General features: G+C 49.3%; 1 protein-coding gene across 1 annotated transcript in view; it reads right to left on the bottom strand.

Annotated features, from left to right (window-relative positions):
- Nucleotides 1-1,010: 1,010 nt before the first annotated feature.
- LOC149992380 (dynein axonemal heavy chain 14-like) overlaps nucleotides 1,011-17,733 on the bottom strand; it is an 85,633-nt gene continuing 68,910 nt past the window's right edge. The window contains exons 34-42 of the mRNA XM_090263288.1: nucleotides 10,698-10,895; nucleotides 9,256-9,446; nucleotides 7,151-7,311; nucleotides 5,952-6,148; nucleotides 4,454-4,566; nucleotides 3,376-3,512; nucleotides 2,252-2,415; nucleotides 1,674-1,820; nucleotides 1,011-1,296 (exon numbers count right to left, since the gene is read on the bottom strand). Coding sequence (XP_090119414.1) covers nucleotides 1,081-1,296; nucleotides 1,674-1,820; nucleotides 2,252-2,415; nucleotides 3,376-3,512; nucleotides 4,454-4,566; nucleotides 5,952-6,148; nucleotides 7,151-7,311; nucleotides 9,256-9,446; nucleotides 10,698-10,895 — 1,524 coding nt within the window. The 3' untranslated portion in view covers nucleotides 1,011-1,080. The remainder of the gene's footprint in view (nucleotides 1,297-1,673; nucleotides 1,821-2,251; nucleotides 2,416-3,375; nucleotides 3,513-4,453; nucleotides 4,567-5,951; nucleotides 6,149-7,150; nucleotides 7,312-9,255; nucleotides 9,447-10,697; nucleotides 10,896-17,733) is intronic.

Below are 17,733 nucleotides of genomic sequence, written 5' to 3'. Positions count from 1 at the left end.
TTGGGGAAAAAAGGGTTCCATAAATCATGGACGATTCCTAAAACCATTTTAGCAAATGAATTGGACCAAATAATACTTGTCTTTTGTTAAAATCCTGTACTTTATCATTTTCTTACTAATTCTTACATGACGGGGACTTGGTCTTTATAATGCTTTTCTGTAGCACTGTGTATACTTAGCTCTTAACACGCTGCATACCGGGGTATTTAAATGCCTTTTAGAAATGATGAGAATTCTCGCCACCCGTATGCAATGTGTTAATGTATTTTTTTACTGTTACTTTGAGACAGTACAATTTCCTAGACATAGAAGATGTTAATATTTTGTTCATGGCTGTTACAGAGTCTAGGTCTGTAACAGCCCACCCTCCCCACCCCTGTTACTACACAGAAGATGGATTACTGATGCTCATTTCTGTGCCCATCTCTGTGTTTTTTGACACAGGCTCTATTGTCAGGATAAAGTGACAACGGATGTGGCTCTGTATCCTGGCCCTGCCGCCCCTAGCCGAGTGAGCTGGGGAAGTCGCTGCCTATTGGAGCGCATCTCCACGTGTATAAAATTTGGTGGCTGCACCACAGGGTACCTCGGTGGCCTGAGGGGAGCTCAATAATCAAAACCCTACCTCCGGAAACACATTTTGGTATTAATCCAATTTGCTGGATTGGTTTTCCGGCGGGAGCATAAGTCAGAGCAAGGCAGCTGCTTTCAGGGAAGACCGCCCTTGTCTGGGAGGCTGCAGCCAGGCCCACAGTGCGTTGTGTGTTTACTCAGAGTGGCCGAGGAATGCAGTCCCAAGACCTCTTCATGTGTGTATTTTACCGTTTGCAACTGTGGAAAGCCCTGTTTGGAGTCTAACAGTTTGTGCAAACACGCCCTGGGAGCTGCCGGCCGCAGCCGCGGGCACGCATACTCACCTGCACGCGGCCCCACGTGCCGAAGCGTTCACGTGGCGACGGAAGAAAGAGGCCGCACCTGCTGAGCACACGGATGTGTTTATGGGGGGCGTTCCTACACGCGCGTGTCTTCAAACACGTAAATCTGGTTACAGCCTGAAACTAAATGGTTTGGGACGCATGTCTAGTTTTCGTTCTTCTCACACAGCAGCGCGACCTGCATTGTGATCCAGTGACTAGGAGGTTTCCTCGTGGGCAGATGCACCGACGTTAAAAAGTTTGAGGGTAAGCCGGTGCTGGTCAAGGTCTGTGACCTCTCGCGTGTCTGGTAGACTGGGCATTCGAAAGTAAAGCGTCCTGACTCTGTCTGGTTGGAAGTATTTGGTGTTTCGGTGGGAATCTTAAAAAAAGAAATCCAGTCGTCAAATTACGTAGTTCAAACAAACCGGGGGCTCACACTTGCTATGCGCTAGGCTTGAGGGGTTTGTGAGGATTAAACACACCCAGGGTTAGGTGGTTATGTGGCTGCGTGTGGAAGGGGTGCCCGGAGGACTTAAAGAGTCCTGATCCTGGCTTTACAGTTCATGTGCTTGAGAAACAACCTGGGATATCGGTACAGCATCAACTTCAGATTTTAGCAATATTGGGCTCTTCTGTCTTCTGTCTGAAGCATATTATCCAGTTTCCCTCTCTGATAGCACAGAGCGAAAGGAGGGATGTCTGTATAACGGGATGCTCAGAGGCTCATGACGTCACGATGAATGCCTGGACACTTACCTTTGTTGGCAGGAAGTATAGTTCAGGAAAATCACAACATATCTCACAAGGCAGCGAGTCTTCTAGTATTTTTTCTTCCTGATTCCACCTTGCCCCCTCGATGAATAAACCAAAAACATGAACTCCAGTGTGTGTGGAGTCTGTGCCCTGAGACCAAAGAGAGGTGCCGTCAATGGGTCCCTGTGGGACGCCGCCTGCACTAGAAGCTCCTCCACCCGGGAAGGTCATGGAGGAGGCGGGCCGCTCCCCTCCCTGCCCAGGGGGGAGAGGCCGTCCCTGCCCGGGGCAGCTGGCGCTGAGGTGAGCAGCAGTAATACAAGAATCAACTGTTCTGCAAACTCAGAGCTGTGAACCGACTTTGCCCTGCCCTGTGCAGTTCTCTCTCTCGCCCTGTGAAGATGAAGTTTGATGGCATTTGGGCTTGGAGGGGACTGTCTGCTGCCTGGCTGGTGCCTGCACAGTGCCCGGCACGTGGCAGTGCTGGATGAAGGTCTGCTGAGGAAAGGGGGACAGCTGGCTGGGGCGGGGGAATGAAGGAAGGAAGGATCACCGCTTCCCACCTTCCAAGCGCTCGGTACCTGAAAGGCTCTCCTGACAATGTTGAGTTTCTTCTGGATGATTATGGAGAGCTCCTCCTCTTTGAAGTCACAGGTGTCTGCGATCACGTGGTGGGTAAAAGTGAGGGCGTCTATGGAGAGCCCTTGGGACCTCCCATAGTCCTGAAGCACAGCAGTCAGAAAGGCTTAGAGAAAACCACCAGCTCCGTGTGAGCCTCGGGGTCGCTCTGTGCACGTCCCAGAGGTTCTGGGGGATGGGGAATAGGCTGGGGCTGCTACCCCCACTGGTGTCTCATGCGGAGGGAGGAGTGTGGAGGGGAAAGAGGAGACGCAGGAGGCGGGTGAGGGCTGTGCTGGTCTCACTGGCCGTGTGAGCTTCCTGGGGAATGTGGGTGGCTTTGTTGTCCCAGAGTCCTTCTGTATTCATTGTGGGTAAAGAGGGGCTAGAACTCCCCGGACCTTATCCCCTCCTGACCCACGCTTGGCCGATGATAGCATCAGGGGCGAGTACAAGAGCCAGGTGTGTCAATCTCAAGAAATGACATGTGAACATGGGGAAAAGGAAGGCTCTTTCCTCTGGACTTGCTAATCTGTTTGCGATGATTTTCCCCTGGTTGCGTGGAGAAAGGCTATGGGCAGCAGGGAAGAACCAGCGTCCAGTGGAAACAAGCTAAGCTATGAGGAGGCAGGCTGAGAGTGACACAGGACAACTGAGCACCTGGATCCAGCCACGCCTGAAGCCGACCTCGACATTCTTTCCATTTATATGAGCCTTTAACTTGCCCTGTTATGCTCCACCGAGTTTGGATTGCATTCCGCATCTCGATACCAAATACCTAACACAACTGTTCGTTCTCTTTGCCACCTGCTCCCCTTCCCCTTGATTAATCCATCCTGTGTACAGCACCCGTTTAGTAACTTCATCCTACTTCTTGACTGTCGGCCTTTGACATAAAATCAATGCCTGGAGCTGAGACACTGAGATACCTGCCAAGGTGCAGGGGTGGGGAGGGAGGAGGGTGGGGAGACAGACTGCATGCAGGAGGCCCTGATACCTGTCGGGGGCGCTGGAGCTATCACAGGGGCCTCATCCCAACAGGACTTCCCCGACCAGGTGTGGGGCCCGCCTTGGTTCTCACGCTCACCTTGTGGAAAGAAGAAAGCTGGGAGCCAGTATCTTGCAGGAAATCCTCCAAAGAGGTTACTCTTCTCATCCCTAGGATGGCTGGGGGCAGGGTTGGGTGGCGGAGAGTGCTTCCAGGCGGTGATGAACCTCATGTACCTAGTGGAAGGCAGACGCAGGCCGGGTGGCTCATGGCCTGGTAATTGCACACGTCCCAACGATCTGGGCGATCTCCTCCATTCCTCCTGGCTTCCTCCCTCCCTTTTCATCTCAAACTTCCCCCAACTCAGGAACCCTGTCCTGGACTTGACTGGACGCCAACTACGGCTTTAAAGCTCAGGAGACCACCAAGCAGGAGACGGCAGTACATGAGGGTCTGGGGGGGGGGTGTCCTAGCAGGAGCTCGGGCTGGGCCTTGCAGAATGTTGTGGGCTGTTTCTGAGCCACCGACTTCCCTACAGTAACACTCGGAGCTACGCGGTGTGAGATGCTGTCTGGCAGACTTGGGAGCCACATTTTCTGGGTGTAAGTCTCAATCCTTCCACTTTCTAGCTGTGAAGCCTTGGGCAAATTACTTCATGTCTCTCTGCCTCAGTTTCCCCATCTCTAAAATGAGGATGAGGATAAATGATAGCACCTACGTCGTATCCTGGGGTCACTGAAAATCCAGCGAGTAAGTATGAAGAAGCACTTCGCGCCGTGAGTTGCTTACTGAGCGTTAACTCCGGCCATGCCTTTCAAATTATTGTGTATTATGTATTAAACACACTTAAAAGTTACATGTAACTAATTCTTATTTCTTTTCATATCCCCCCCCCCCCGCTGCTGCTAGTTTCACAAGACCATGTAGAATAATGGAAACAGAAGCGTACAGGTTCCGGTTCTATCTCTGTCTCTGACAACAGAGTGACCTTGGACAAGACTCAGCCTCTTAGGTCTCCATTTCCTCATCCTAAATTGAAGATAAGAATCCCCTGCCCCCTAACTCACTTCACATGTTGCTGTGAGGACCGAACGAAGCGCAACATGGGAGATTATTTGTGAACTGTTAAGCTCTAAGTAAAAACAAGGAGGAAATGCAGACCGGCTCTCATCCATACCGATGATGTATTGCAGTGTAAGCCATCTTGGCCCAGGTATTGAAGAAATTCAGTCGCTGGATGAGATCATTAACCCAGGAACTCAGGGGTTTACATGACTTGTAGGCGTATTTCTGTTAGGACAGAGAGACGGGCACAGAATGATTTTTAGATTTTTTTTTTTTCTGACCTAGAGAAATCAATTGTAGCTGGGGGCAATGGGGACAAGAGAGGCCAGAATTTTGCAGCCAGTACCCCCCCCCCACTTTACAAAATAAATGTTTATAGCTACCAGCTCTCCCTGTGTCCCTGGACCCAGCTGCCTGGCTCCCCCCGGTGGTTCCCGGCTCAGAGAGGGCTGGCCTGCAGCCGGCTACACTGCCAGGGGACCTGAGCCCTGAGCTGGCCTGGGTGCTGGGCCCCGGGCCCCAGACGGCCAGCCCCTTCCGGCTGGCTGCTCTCCGGGGGACTTGGCTTCAGCCCCTTCTCCCTCCGTGTGCCAGTTGGGGGCCCGGTCGGGGCAGGATGGTCTGTTAGCCTACTTTGTGGGCACTCCCCAAACTCTAATTTGGGCTTCTTGAATCTAAAGTGCACATGTCTTTTTCTAAGCATGTATAGGCATATACAGGTACAAGCATGTGTTTTATACAAGTATATAGATGTTTTCATATTCCTTAAAAATGACACATTTTTCTAAAACTTAAAAAAAAACACAACTTACAGATCTTTTTGGTGAATCAGTGTCATAGTAATTTAATGAGATTCCTATTAATAGAGGCTCAGTTGTATTAAGCTTTATGTGATTATAAACAATCCTACCACGAATTTCTCTTAGACTAATTTATTTAAGGATAACTGCCAAATTTTCCTCTAAGAGATTTTATTACTATATACTCATACCAATTCAGAGAAGGAAAACTCTGACTCCAAAAAACCTCCGCTGCCTTGCGGCATACCTCTTCTGGGGAAAGGCTAAGGGAGTAAACCCCGACAGAAAATCCGGAGCCGGAGTCCCTAAGGCGGTTTGACGTTGTAGTCAACACCGGCAACTCCTGCGGCACACCTGAACCCAAGCTGTATCGACTCCGTCTTTCCCTTGGACCCTTCAGCTGCGAAGAGAGGGGGGGTCTGCTGCATGGGCAACAGCAGACCCTCCATATCACCCTGCCCAGGCTCTGTAGCTTCAGCTCCACTGGAGAGGACACTCCAGCGTCATCGCAAGATGTCAATTCAACACGGGAGGAGACAGATGCCGTGTCACTCCCGTGTCGGACTGCACAGCCATTCTCGGCGGTGCAGATAGACACTTAAGAAGCTACACCATCGTCTCTCGAGACGGACGGCTGCCGACGACGACGACGACGACGGCCGACGACTCATACCAATAGTATGTCAGCATCTTTTAACGGATACATACTATTTCATCACATGGCTGTACCTTAGGTCACCTCCTGCCTCCCTGCCCCTGGGATCTTTACTTCAATCAATCAAGCAAATGCAGGCCAGGGGAGCTGCTTACCTGCCACATCGGTGGTACTCTTGTTTTACGGAAAGACTCGTATGTCTCCTCCAACTCTTGGGTGAGGATGATCTCTCCTTTTATAGCAAGTTGAAGATCTTTCAAAGATTCATGTATAACAGATAGTAACTTATCAAATCGATCGATTTCTTGGTTCAAAAATGTTAGCAAGACGCAATGGATAAGGGGATCATAGCCTGGATCAAAATGGGAGACACAATTACGAGATCTTTCAGATGAAACAGACACACAGGAGCTGGAAGTGACAGGGATTTCACTTGTCTAGACCAGGAACAGAGAAACATTCTCTGCAGAAGGCCACTCAGTAGCTATCTCAGGTTCCACGGGCCATGTGGTCTTGGTCACAACTGCTCAGCGCCCCCGCCGCGGCATGACTGTGGCACCAACGACACAGAAAGGAGCCGGCGCAGCTGTATTCCAGCCCAGCCTGACCTTAGGGCACTCAGATTCGATTTCCTTATAACATTTATGCGTCACAAAATGTTCTTCAGCCATTACAAAGAGGTAAAAATGTCAGCTCGTGGGCTGCACAGGAACCAGGGGCGGGCTGCGTGGCCGGCCACTGACCTAGACGCAACGATAGCACTATTCTGATAAGACTGTTGCTCAACATTTGGTTCCAAAATGAGTCTTTTTTGAAGGATTAAAACACGGATGTTGAAAACTTAACTGGGCAGATTACCGCAGTCCAAACCTGGAGCCCCTCAGAGCAGGGCCTGGAGCTGATGCGGGATGCCAGCCTGGCTCTGCCTCCTGGGGGCCGCCCTCCTGCCCCCCATCCCCGCCGCCCTGGCGTCCTCCCAGCAGCGTCCAGCTGACCCTTCCTGCCCCAGCTCCGCTCCGGGGGCAGAGAGGCAAGGAACGTGGGGACTCGCGCGCTTTCCAGAATCTCGCAAGCACAGCTACTTCTTCCAGCTGCGACAACTGCTATTTCTTCATTCTTAGCCTTGGATCCATCACCCTCCCTCCCTCCAAACCCCGCCGCCACCCCCAAACCAAAGTAAACCCACAGCATCGTTGTCTTCTCTGCTCTTCATCTTCCAGCTTGAAGAGGGAAGGCATCTGGCTCTCCATCCCATCTCAGCCCCTTCACCTGGTCCTGTCTCTACCTTCCTCTGGACTCGTGCATCCTTTGCGGAGGAGGCTGGGGGCGGGGAGGACGCTCGGCCCCTGCTCACCTGGGAGACCTTGATGGAGAGACTCCCACATGGCGCCCGACATGATGCTCTTCAGCGTGCTCTGAGCGCCAGTGCATTCCTCCTTCTCCACGGTCAGCGGCAGCCGCTTCAGCACGTCGCACACCATTTCCATCACCCGCTCGTCCTTGCTCTGCTCCCGGCTGCAAGAGGAAAGCAGGTGTGTGTGGGTGAGAGGTGTCCCTCCAGCGGGGGTCTCTGCTGAGCGTGGTCCCGCCTGGAGGTGAACACAGCCACACATCCACAGCCACAGAGCCCTGAGAGGGAGACCTCCGGAGACTACGGAGTTCATCGCATTGTACAGATGAGAAAATGGCTCAGTGCCCTTTAGACATCTGCAAGGAAATCTGTATTTTTAACGTTTTCTTCAGATGTCTTTGTAAAAACTTCACCGTCTGAATTCATCTGCGTAAAGGGGAAACCAAGACTGGAGCGAAAAGAGGTGACAGGCAAAAGCGTGTGCTCAGGTCGCCTCATAGGTTATTCACGTGGGTGTCAGACTCCCCTGGGTTCACACCACGGTCCGGCCACAAATTCAGCGGGTGGGGACGGGGACAGCGCAGGGCGCAGGTCTGGGCGAGGCTGCGATGCTGGCCAAGCCGCACCAGAACTTGGCCGCTCCTCGGAATCCGCGTGAAGAAGGAAGCGGGGGCCCAGGAGGATGAGCAGGACCGCACACGCCTCCTCGGCCTGCCCTCTCTGTCACGCTACCTGCCAGGGGGCACTGGCTTCTTGACAAATAGCCCAGGTCTCCCAGCCAAATGGAAGTCGTCCTTCAGGGTCAGTGACAATCGGAAGCTACAGCCACGTGTGCAGCTCAGCAGCGCTGCTTCTCAGCCGATGTGCAATTCCCAGGGAGCAGTATGTGTCCTTGCTTTGCTGCCACACTGTTTTTGACGTTTAAAGTAGGGTCACGCAGTGGAATGCATCCAAGGTGGCTCCCGGTGTTGGGGAGGGCAGAGTGGGGCGATCCCTCTGGCAATACTGAGGCATCAACAACTAGATCGTGTCTTATGGTCACAGCCTTGAGGAGGCCCGAGGACGCGGGGGGAGGTGCTGCACCTCTGAGGCCTCCCTGCAGCCTTGATGGGCAGACAGACTCTGTCTCCATTTAGCCATGAGTGGGAAAAGGATGTGGAGGCCGTGTGGCCTTGGATACGGAGCGAAGAGGAGGTATAATTGACACAGGGCTTTAAAAGCAGGGATCCTGCCCTGACCTGTGTGGCTCAGTTGGTTGGATGTCATCCCATAACGCGAGGGGTCGTCGGTCTGATTTCCCCATCAGGGCACATGAAGGGTTGTGGGATCAGGCCCTGGTGGAGATGCGTGCAAGAGGCAACTGATAGGTGTTTCTTTTGCACGTGGATATTTCTCTCCCTTTCTCCCTCCCTTCCCATCTCTAAAATAAGTAAATAAAATAAAAATAAAATAAATAAAAAATAAAATAAAATATAAAAAATAAAATAAATTAAAATCTTTAAAGAGAAAAGCAGGGCTCCTGCCTCTTGACTGACCATGGCTTATAATGGTTATTTTACCTTGTCTTATAGAAGTAAATGACTTTTCACATTTAAACTCACCTTAAAAATACAACTCACCAGGTTTAATTCAATGACTCAGTCAACAAAGTTTTATTGAGTACCTACTACATGCTTGGTAATTGCATATGTATGTGTGTCAGTGTGTGTGCATGCACGTGTGTGTATACACTGCCTTCTGTGTCACCTGGAGAACTAGGTTTTATATTTTTAAACTGTATTTTTAGGTTATATATATTTTTAAGATTTTATTTATTTACTTTTAGAGAGAGGGGATGTGAGAGAGAAAGAGAGGGATAGAAACATCCATGTGTGGTTGCCTCTCATGTGCCCCCAACCAGGGACCTGGCCCACAACCCAGGCATGTGCCCTGACTGGGAATCGAACCAGCGACCGTTTAGTTCACAGGCCGGTGCTTAATCCACTGAGCCACACCAGCCAGGGCTAGATTATATTTTTCTATAAATTCTATACTGTATTCTTCAAAGGACTATTTTAATAGTTTTTAATAATAATTTAAAAAATTTAACTACCGACAGTGAGTCTTACCTGATCGTGAGGCTGGTCCGGGCAGTTCTTGGTTGCAGGGCAGTGATATCGTCAATGAAGTTCTGGCCCTGGGTCTCCTGGAAGCCCCTCGTGGCCTCAGGGTGCAGTCCTAAAAGCTCGGGAGGGTCATCGTCAGGTAAGGCCTGGATAATGTGCACGTAATCCTTCATGCGTGCAGATTTTGGGACCGGCTGACATATCTGAAAAAATTTTTAAATGTTATTTTTGCCTAGTGACGTATGTACTTTCAGTAACGCATGAAGACAACATTTGCCCGTGAAATTTTACGTAGAAGGCTCTTCTAATTTGTAGGTGGTATATTCTAGACACTTCTTCCAAAAGCTACCCGTGGGACCCTGCACTGTAAAGTACAGCTGCATGATATGCAGAGCTAACGTTCTCGTTGGGAAGAGAGAACGGGAAAGACAAACACTTATAGGCCAGGGAGATTCTGATCCCCTGATGCCTCAATAAATTATACCCCTAGGTGTTGGATACAGTCACACTTCAACAAATTATTTCACTTTTGTAAAACCTACAGAATGAATGAGAGAGCGATCTTAAGAATAATTGACACTCAGGAATGGGTGGATGTGGGCAAAAGGTACAAACTTACAGTTAAAAAAATAAGTAAAAAGAAAGGAAGAAAAAGGAAGAAAGAAAGAAAGAAAGAGAGGCTATTTAATGGGAGAAAAGAGCTCGTTCTTCCTGTTTACCAGCTGCGTCTTCCTGGCCATGAGCTAAACCAGTACTGACTGGTTAAAGGCTCTGTAAGGAGAGCTGGACAAGAGGGTCTCAATAGAGTCGTCGGCAGCCGTCCGTCTCGAGAGACGATGGTGTAGCTTCTTAAGAGTCTATCTGCACCGCCGAGAATGGCTGTACAGTCCGACTCGGGAGTGACACGGTATCTGTCTCCTCCCGTGTTGAATCGACATCTTGCGATGAAGCTACAGAGCCTGGGCAGGGTGATATGGAGGGCCAGCTGTTGCCCATGCAGCAGATCCCCCCTCTCTTCGCAGCTGAAGGATCCAAGGGAAAGACGGAGTCAATACAGCTTGGCTTCAGGTGCGCCGCAGGAGTTGCCGGTGTTGACTACAACGTCAAAACGCCTTAGGGACTCCGGCTCCGGATTTTCTGTCGGGGTTTACTCCCTTAGCCTTTCCCCTGAAGAGGTATGCCGCAAGGCAGCGGAGGTTTTTTGGAGTCAGAGTTTTCCTTCTCTGATGTGCCCTGACTGGAAGATCGAACCAGCGACACTTAGCTCGCAGGCCGACGCTCAATCCCTCTCAATAGAGTAACGGTCAATTAATTTGTAATACTGAAAGTTAATAAAAGCCACTAAAAATGAACATTAGAACCGATTGAAGTGAAGATTTTAAATCCTTTAGCAGTATTTGGTTTAAAATAATCAAGTCATGTAAGGAAATAAATTCCTTGCTCACCTCCTCACTAGAGAAACCGAAGTCATCTCTCAGCACGTCGGGGTTACAGAATTTGTAGAGCAGGGTGTCCAGACATCGCCGGTCCCAGGGATCCGTCACCCGGCCTCCGTAAATCACGTCCCCAATCTGGTAGCGCAGAGTATGCCACGGAACAGCGGGCTGGGTGGTCAGGGTGTTTTCTAACACCTTTATGGCAACCTTTAGAAAACCCAACAGTTTTTATTATTTCAGCATACTTGGATGATTTAACACAAAGTCAGCAACTCTCAAATGGCTGTCTACAAATTCCGACTGCTAGCGCCTTGGAGCTGGTGGGTAGCTGTACTTCTGCACAGCCCTCTTGGTTAGGAAGGGCAACTTCTGGCTCCCCGAGGGAGGCCCTGTCCCAGCAGCTCACTGGCCACTGGAGTGTCCTCAGGGGACTGCCAATGGGACAGAGTGACCCATCAGCCCAGGGAGCTAAATCAACATGGATGCATCTTCCACCAGATACAGGGCTCCCGCCACTGAGAGCTCCACCAAACCCAGACCTGAGCCCCAAGGACAGGCCCCAGAAAAACAGCAAATCTAATGAGATCCGGCAGCCAAAGAGAAAGAACACAAGAAATAGATCAGAAAGTTCTATTATTTTCACATGAATTCAAGGAAAGGAGAAGGAACCAGGCAGTTTAGTCAGGGCAATGGTTGGCACCAGGCCCTCCATGCAGGAGAATTAACCTGGGAAGGTCTAAGCAGGTGCTACATGCTTGCTATAGCAATGAAGTAAACACCCCCCAATATTAACCACAAAGAGGAGGCTCTATATCGGGAAGAGTCAAGAAAGAGACTCTTCAGCTAAATGTTTTCCCCACCACAGTGGGTCAGAGCAATCTCTCTCACTTTAGACCAGTGGTTCTCAACCTTCCTAAAGCTGCGACCCTTTAATACAGCTCCTCATGTTGTGGTGACCCCCCAACCATAAAATTATTTTCATTACTACATCATAACTGTAATTTTGCTACTGTTATGAATCATCATGTAAATATCTGATATGCAGGATGTATTTTCATGGTTACAGATTGAACATAATTAAAGCATAGTGATGAATCACAAAAACAATATGTGATTATATATGTGTTTTCCGATGGTCTTAGGCAACCCCTGTGAAAGGGTTGTTCGGGCCCCAAAGGGGTTGCGACCCACAGGCTGAGAACCGCTGCTGTAGATGAATGAGTAAAAACACTTCTGTGGTGATGTGTTCATGTCAGAGACTGGCCTCAGGGCTTTGACTATATCAACTAGTCCACCCCTTGTAAATGCCTTCACAGCAGGGACTGATGTTTGCCCTGCCCTGCCTTCCTGACCTTGCGCTCTTTGGCCAAGGATACTGAGAGGTTAATCAGCTTGCCCAGCAAATTAAATACTCGCACAGTTGGAGCTACTCGTCGTCGTTGGCAGCCGTCCGTCTCGAGAGACGATGGTGTAGCTTCTTAAGAGTCTATCTGCACCGCCGAGAATGGCTGTGCAGTCCGACTCGGGAGTGACACGGTATCTGTCTCCTCCCGTGTTGAATCGACATCTTGCGATGACGCTGGAGTGTCCTCTCCAGTGGAGCTGAAGCTACAGAGCCTGGGCGGGGTGATATGGAGGGTCTGCTGTTGCCCATGCAGCAGACCCCCCCTCTCTTCGCAGCTGAAGGGTCCAAGGGAAAGACGGAGTCAATACAGCTTGGCTTCAGGTGCGCCGCAGGAGTTGCCGGTGTTGACTACAACGTCAAACCGCCTTAGGGACTCCGGCTCCGGATTTTCTGTCGGGGTTTACTCCCCTAGCCTTTCCCCTGAAGAGGTATGCCGCAAGGCAGCGGAGGTTTTTTGGAGTCAGAGTTTTCCTTCTCTGATGTGCCCTGACTGGAAGATCGAACCAGCGACACTTAGCTCGCCAGTTGAAGCTACTACAGTTGTGATTTTGTTACAGAAACAGGGGAGTCCAAAAACAAACCCCAGAGTTTGCCGCTGGGAGATAGGCAGCAGGAAGCAGCTTCCAGGATGCCCTTGCATGCCTGGAGCTAGTGGCTGGATACATTGTTGCAAAGATCCGCTTTACTTCCAAGACTCAGGAAGATGGGAGGGATCTTGAACTGTGGGCTGGTACGGAAGAAGCAAACCGAGCCTATGAGCCTACGTAGGGTTCTGTGAATGGTCAGAACTGTTTGCAACACCCACCGTGTGAGAGGACGCAGGGGGAGAGAGGAGGCAGGGAGGAGGAGCTGCGGACATTTTGGGCTGGCTCTGGCTCTAGGAGGCTCTCTCTCTCAGGCTCTCTCTGGCCCTCACGCCCTCACTCTCTGGCTCTTGTGGGCTCCCTCCATCTGGCTTGGAGCAGGGGTCTCCAGGCGGCTTTAAGAAGAGGCTCTTGCCAGGCTGCTTTGAGAAGGAGAGGAGATCCATGCGGTTTGCAGGCCGAAGGCAGTTTACAAGGAGGCTGAGAATCCAGCCGGCCCTGCACTGAGAGCTGGAGGGCACCACAGCACAGAAAGGGTCTCCCCAATCAGAACTGAGTGATTGGCAGCTACTGCTAAAGCTGAACTGTGCCTAGGAAGTAGGGAAACGGTGTTCTGACTTTCCTAAGATTGGCCAGGTCTGGGAGGGGGAGGCAGGACTTTGTGTAAATAAACAATTCTTTTTCTTTTCACCAAACTCTGGTATTCAGAGTTATGATTCTGGCGGCGGGCAATCGGGCCCCTAACTAAACAGCCCGTGGGTTCTGTTTCAATCGGAGCAGCCCAGGGGTTCTGTTACAATTTTGGCGACTCCGCTGGGACATTAATAATTGCCCGTGGCAGGTCGACCCCCTTGGGAGACACCTTTTGAGGGCGCCGGCCGCCTAAGCACGCCTGTGTGGTGAAAAGAACACAGAACTGGGAAGAGATTAGAGAAGTAAGATTGTTTGCTAAAAATCATTTCTGAAATAATGGCATCGTGGATACTAGATTTGTTTGTCTTGTTAGGAGAATTCCTGGAAGTAATAGAATTATGGATGCCTGAATGGTACATATGTTTTCTGGTCCTTGGGGTTTTTCTGGTTATAGCCATTAGCATGTATGTCTGGGTTAATAAAAGCAGTTCTGGGCAAGTCCCTGAGGGCAGCCCACTGGAGAGAATTTTGGAAAATTGGGATATGTACTGTCGTTATCCTATGACTAAGAAAATATTAATTTATTACTGTAACACTGTTTGGCCTGAGTATGTTCTGGGTGGTAAGAAAAGGTGGCCTGTGAATGGTTCTCTGAATTACCATGTGATTAATCAATTAAAGGGGTACTGTCTGCAATCGGGAAATTGGGAAGATGTTTATTATCTAGATGCATTTGCAGAGTTGCATAATAAGACCGTAGCAGAAATGGAGGCCCGAATAATGGTGCAGAGGAAAAAGGAGATCTCAAAGCCTTTTCCTGAGAGTCAAACGCCAGAAGAAAGGGAAAATGAGGACGTAGCCCTCTTTAACTCTCTAAATCCGGGAGATGAAGGCCCTAATTTGGCACCAAGCCAGGCACAGGTGGGGGCGGTTCAGGAGGACGGAGCTTCCACAGCAGTGGCTCCACCTCCTCTGCAGGTGGCCCAGGCTTCCAGGGCGGCGGTTCCTGTGGCGCAGCGCCCTCTGCAGGCGGCCGCAGCTCCTGCAGCGCCAGTGGCGACGGCACAGCGCCCTCTGCAGGTGGAGGCTGCTTCCACCACACCACCTCCAGAGATGGGAGTGGCTTCCGCGGTGCCCGCCCTTTTGCAAACTCAAGGGACTTCTCTCGCGCCACCCTTTTTGGAGCCGGCCTCTGAAGTGACTGCAAAGTCAATGACTCCACCCTTACAGGAGGAGGAGTGGGTCTCCCCCGCCAGAACCCGCCAAGGGACCCAGTACAGTCAGGGGGCCTCCCAATTCGGAGCAAGCCAATTCCCTCTACGGCAGTACCCAACAGGTGGAATAAATCAGCAAGGCCAGCCCTCTGGCTACTGTTGGGCCCATACTCCGTTTTCCACTTCAGACTTGCTAAATTGGAAAAATTCTAACCCCTCATATAGGGAAGATCCTCAGAAAATGGCAGAGCTTGTTGCCTCCATTTTTGCCACCCATAACCCGAACCGGGCAGATGTACAGGCTCTCCTAAATATTCTGCTAACTGGGGATGAGAGGCGACTGGTTACAAGTAAGGCTAATGAAGAGGCTCAGCGTCTCCATGGAGAGGATCCCCATGGGACCCCCGACCCAACTGTGGCAATTCCTTGGACAGAGCCTAACTGGGACCCAAATGGTGGAGGCCTAGTTCATTTGAAACACTACAGGAAGTGTATATTGGAAGGACTTAGAAAAGGGGTACCCAAGCCAAAAAGCCTGAATATGGTACAGACTGTTCAGCAAAAACCAGATGAGGATCCTTCTGAGTTCTTAGAGAGGACCTATCAAGCTTATAGAAAGTACACTGATATTGAACCACAGGCACAAGAGAACATAAGAATGGTGAACATGACATTTATTGGGCAGAGTGCCCCAGATATTAGACGGAAACTCCAGCGTATAGATGGAGTATTAGGAATGAGCCCCTCTCAGTCAGTGGACGTCGCATTTAAAGTTTACCATGCAAGGGGAGTAGGAAAGAGACAGGACTTGATGTTCTTTAAAACAGGCTGGAGAGGCCAAAGGAAGAAACAGGACCCTAAAGAGAGGAGGAAAGAGCCATTGGGCAAGGACCAGTGTGCCTATTGCAGAAAGAAGGGCCATTGGAAAAATGAGTGTCCAAATCGTAAGAAGGGAAGTAGAAATGAAAACCCTTGCACCCATTCGGACCTGGGGACAGAGTCTTACTGAAGACCTGAAAGATGCAAGGTCCCGAACAGCAGCTGGCTGAACAATGGACTGGTCCCTATGATGTTTTGCTAACAACACATTCTTTGCTGAAGCTGGTAGGAATCAAGTCCTGGATACACCACACATGGGTAAAACGAGCACCACCTGAGGAGGACACAGACTCTGCTGCTGTGACTGACACCGAAAGGGGAAGTTGGACCTGCACTCCGGAAGAAGATTTGAAATTACTCTTTCGAAAAAAGACAGTGAACTGAAACAGATTAAAAATGTTTCTTTTGCTTTAGGCATGTGCTTCCAAATCTAGGGAACTTTTACCTGCTAAATACTGAGTTTGAGTATAGTCCTATACAGTGTGAGAAAAAAAAGAACAAGAATTGGAAAATAGGTTATGGTTAAAATTAAATGAGTAAATATATGGAAAGTTTGGAAATGTTGCAAAAGGTCTATGTAAAAATCATAAAACTATATAATAAGGATGTGAAAGTTTTTAAACCTGGGGAAAGGAAACCTCAAAAACTTGTAGTCTTATTGTATGGTTACTGTACCTTGTATTGGCATTTAGCCTTGGGACCTATGAAAGGTCATTTGGAATTCCCTGTGTTGGGATTGACATTAGCCATTGGTGACCTATGAAAGGTCATTTGGAATCCCCTGTGTTGGTTTGGCATTAGCCATTGGAGACCTATGTAAGGTCTAGAATTCTCTGAGACCTAGGAAGGGTCTGGAATTCTTTAGTTTGGCATTAGCCATTGGCGACCTACGTAAGGTCTAGAATTCTCTGAGACCTAGGAAGGGTCTGGAATTCTTTGTTCTGGCATTAGCCATTGGAGACCTATGTAAGGTCTAGAATTCTCTGAGACCTAGGAAGGGTCTGGAATTCTTTGGTTTGGCATTAGCCATTGGAGACCTATGAAAGGTCTAGAATTCTCAGACCTAGGAAGGGTCTGGAATTCCCTGTGTTGGTTTGGCATTAGCCGTTGGAGACCTATGTAAGGTCTAGAATTCTCTGAGACCTAGGAAAGGTCTGGAATTCTTTGGTTTGGCGTTAGCCATTGGAGACCTATGTAAGGTCTAGAATTCTCTGAGACCTAGGAAGGGTCTGGAATTCTCTGTATTGGTATTGGCCATATAATCTAAAAGGAAAATTAAGGTTTCCCAGGGAAAGTTAAAACTTCACAAGTAAGAAAGTGAAAAAAAGAAAGTATAAGGTATGAAAATGCAATTTCAGTGAATATTAGAAGGACAAGGATTTCCCTTCACACTGTGTATTTTTCGCCTTACCTGATCCCTCCAGAATTTGGCAATTAGGAAGGATTAAGTAATGACATTAGGTTTCTTTGCATAAAACTAACGAGACCAGTTGTTAATAGAGGTTTTTACCAAGACTTTGGCTGGAATGACATGCCTGAGGGAGGCATGCTTGGGCTCTGGTTGTCACCAGAAAGCCCCGAGGAACTGGACTTGACTTTTGAAGCTAAGGAAAGCCCAGAAGGAAAAAGGCCTGACACCTTGGTTGGTTGTGCGGTTCATGGCAATCTTTCCAGGGAAGGAACGAAGGTTGCTTTCCTGAAGGATGGCTAGAAGGAACCTTAAGGCACAATGGAAAAACCTGAAGGACTTGGAGAAGCAGGTGTTTACAAGCAAGGCTGAATGGCAGGTGTGTGGCTCAGCTTCTGTGCCCTGATGGGCAGACTAAAGTCAACATGAAGGTTCCTACTGTAAGTTCCAGCAAAGTAGACTTAAAGATCAATGTGATCAATCACTGCTCTTGTTGTTTTTATGCAAATGAACAGGCTAAATTATAAATGGACTTAATGCAGCCCTTTACTGACAAGGAGGGTGATCTTAGGGAGAAAAATCAAGGCTCAAGGAAAATCATAATGCTCAGTGATAGGCCATAAACTAGTGCAGCTAACTGTCCCTAAAGTTTATTTTCATTTAAAGGTTGTTTTCATTTAAAAGTTGGACTAGGTCTGTGACATTATAAAGAATGCTTTATTTACAGGCAAGAAGAATGTCAAATGCCTTGCAACTGGAGGTCTTCCCAATAAGACAGTCTCTCAGATTTGGAGACTGGTTTGTGAATTGTGTTGTGTGAATTTAACATGTGTATTTTTTTTCTGTTTACATAGCGCATAAGCCTATGATCTCTACCTGAGTGATTGTACATATAGGCCTCACCTAAGAAGCCCATCTGCAT

This window comes from Furipterus horrens, unplaced genomic scaffold (assembly GCF_987537825.1).
Source record: "Furipterus horrens unplaced genomic scaffold, mFurHor1.1.pri manual_scaffold_15, whole genome shotgun sequence".
NCBI classification, from domain to species: Eukaryota; Metazoa; Chordata; class Mammalia; order Chiroptera; family Furipteridae; genus Furipterus; species Furipterus horrens.
Note: the sequence above shows the minus strand (reverse complement) of the source record. Positions and strands in the feature narration are given on the sequence as shown.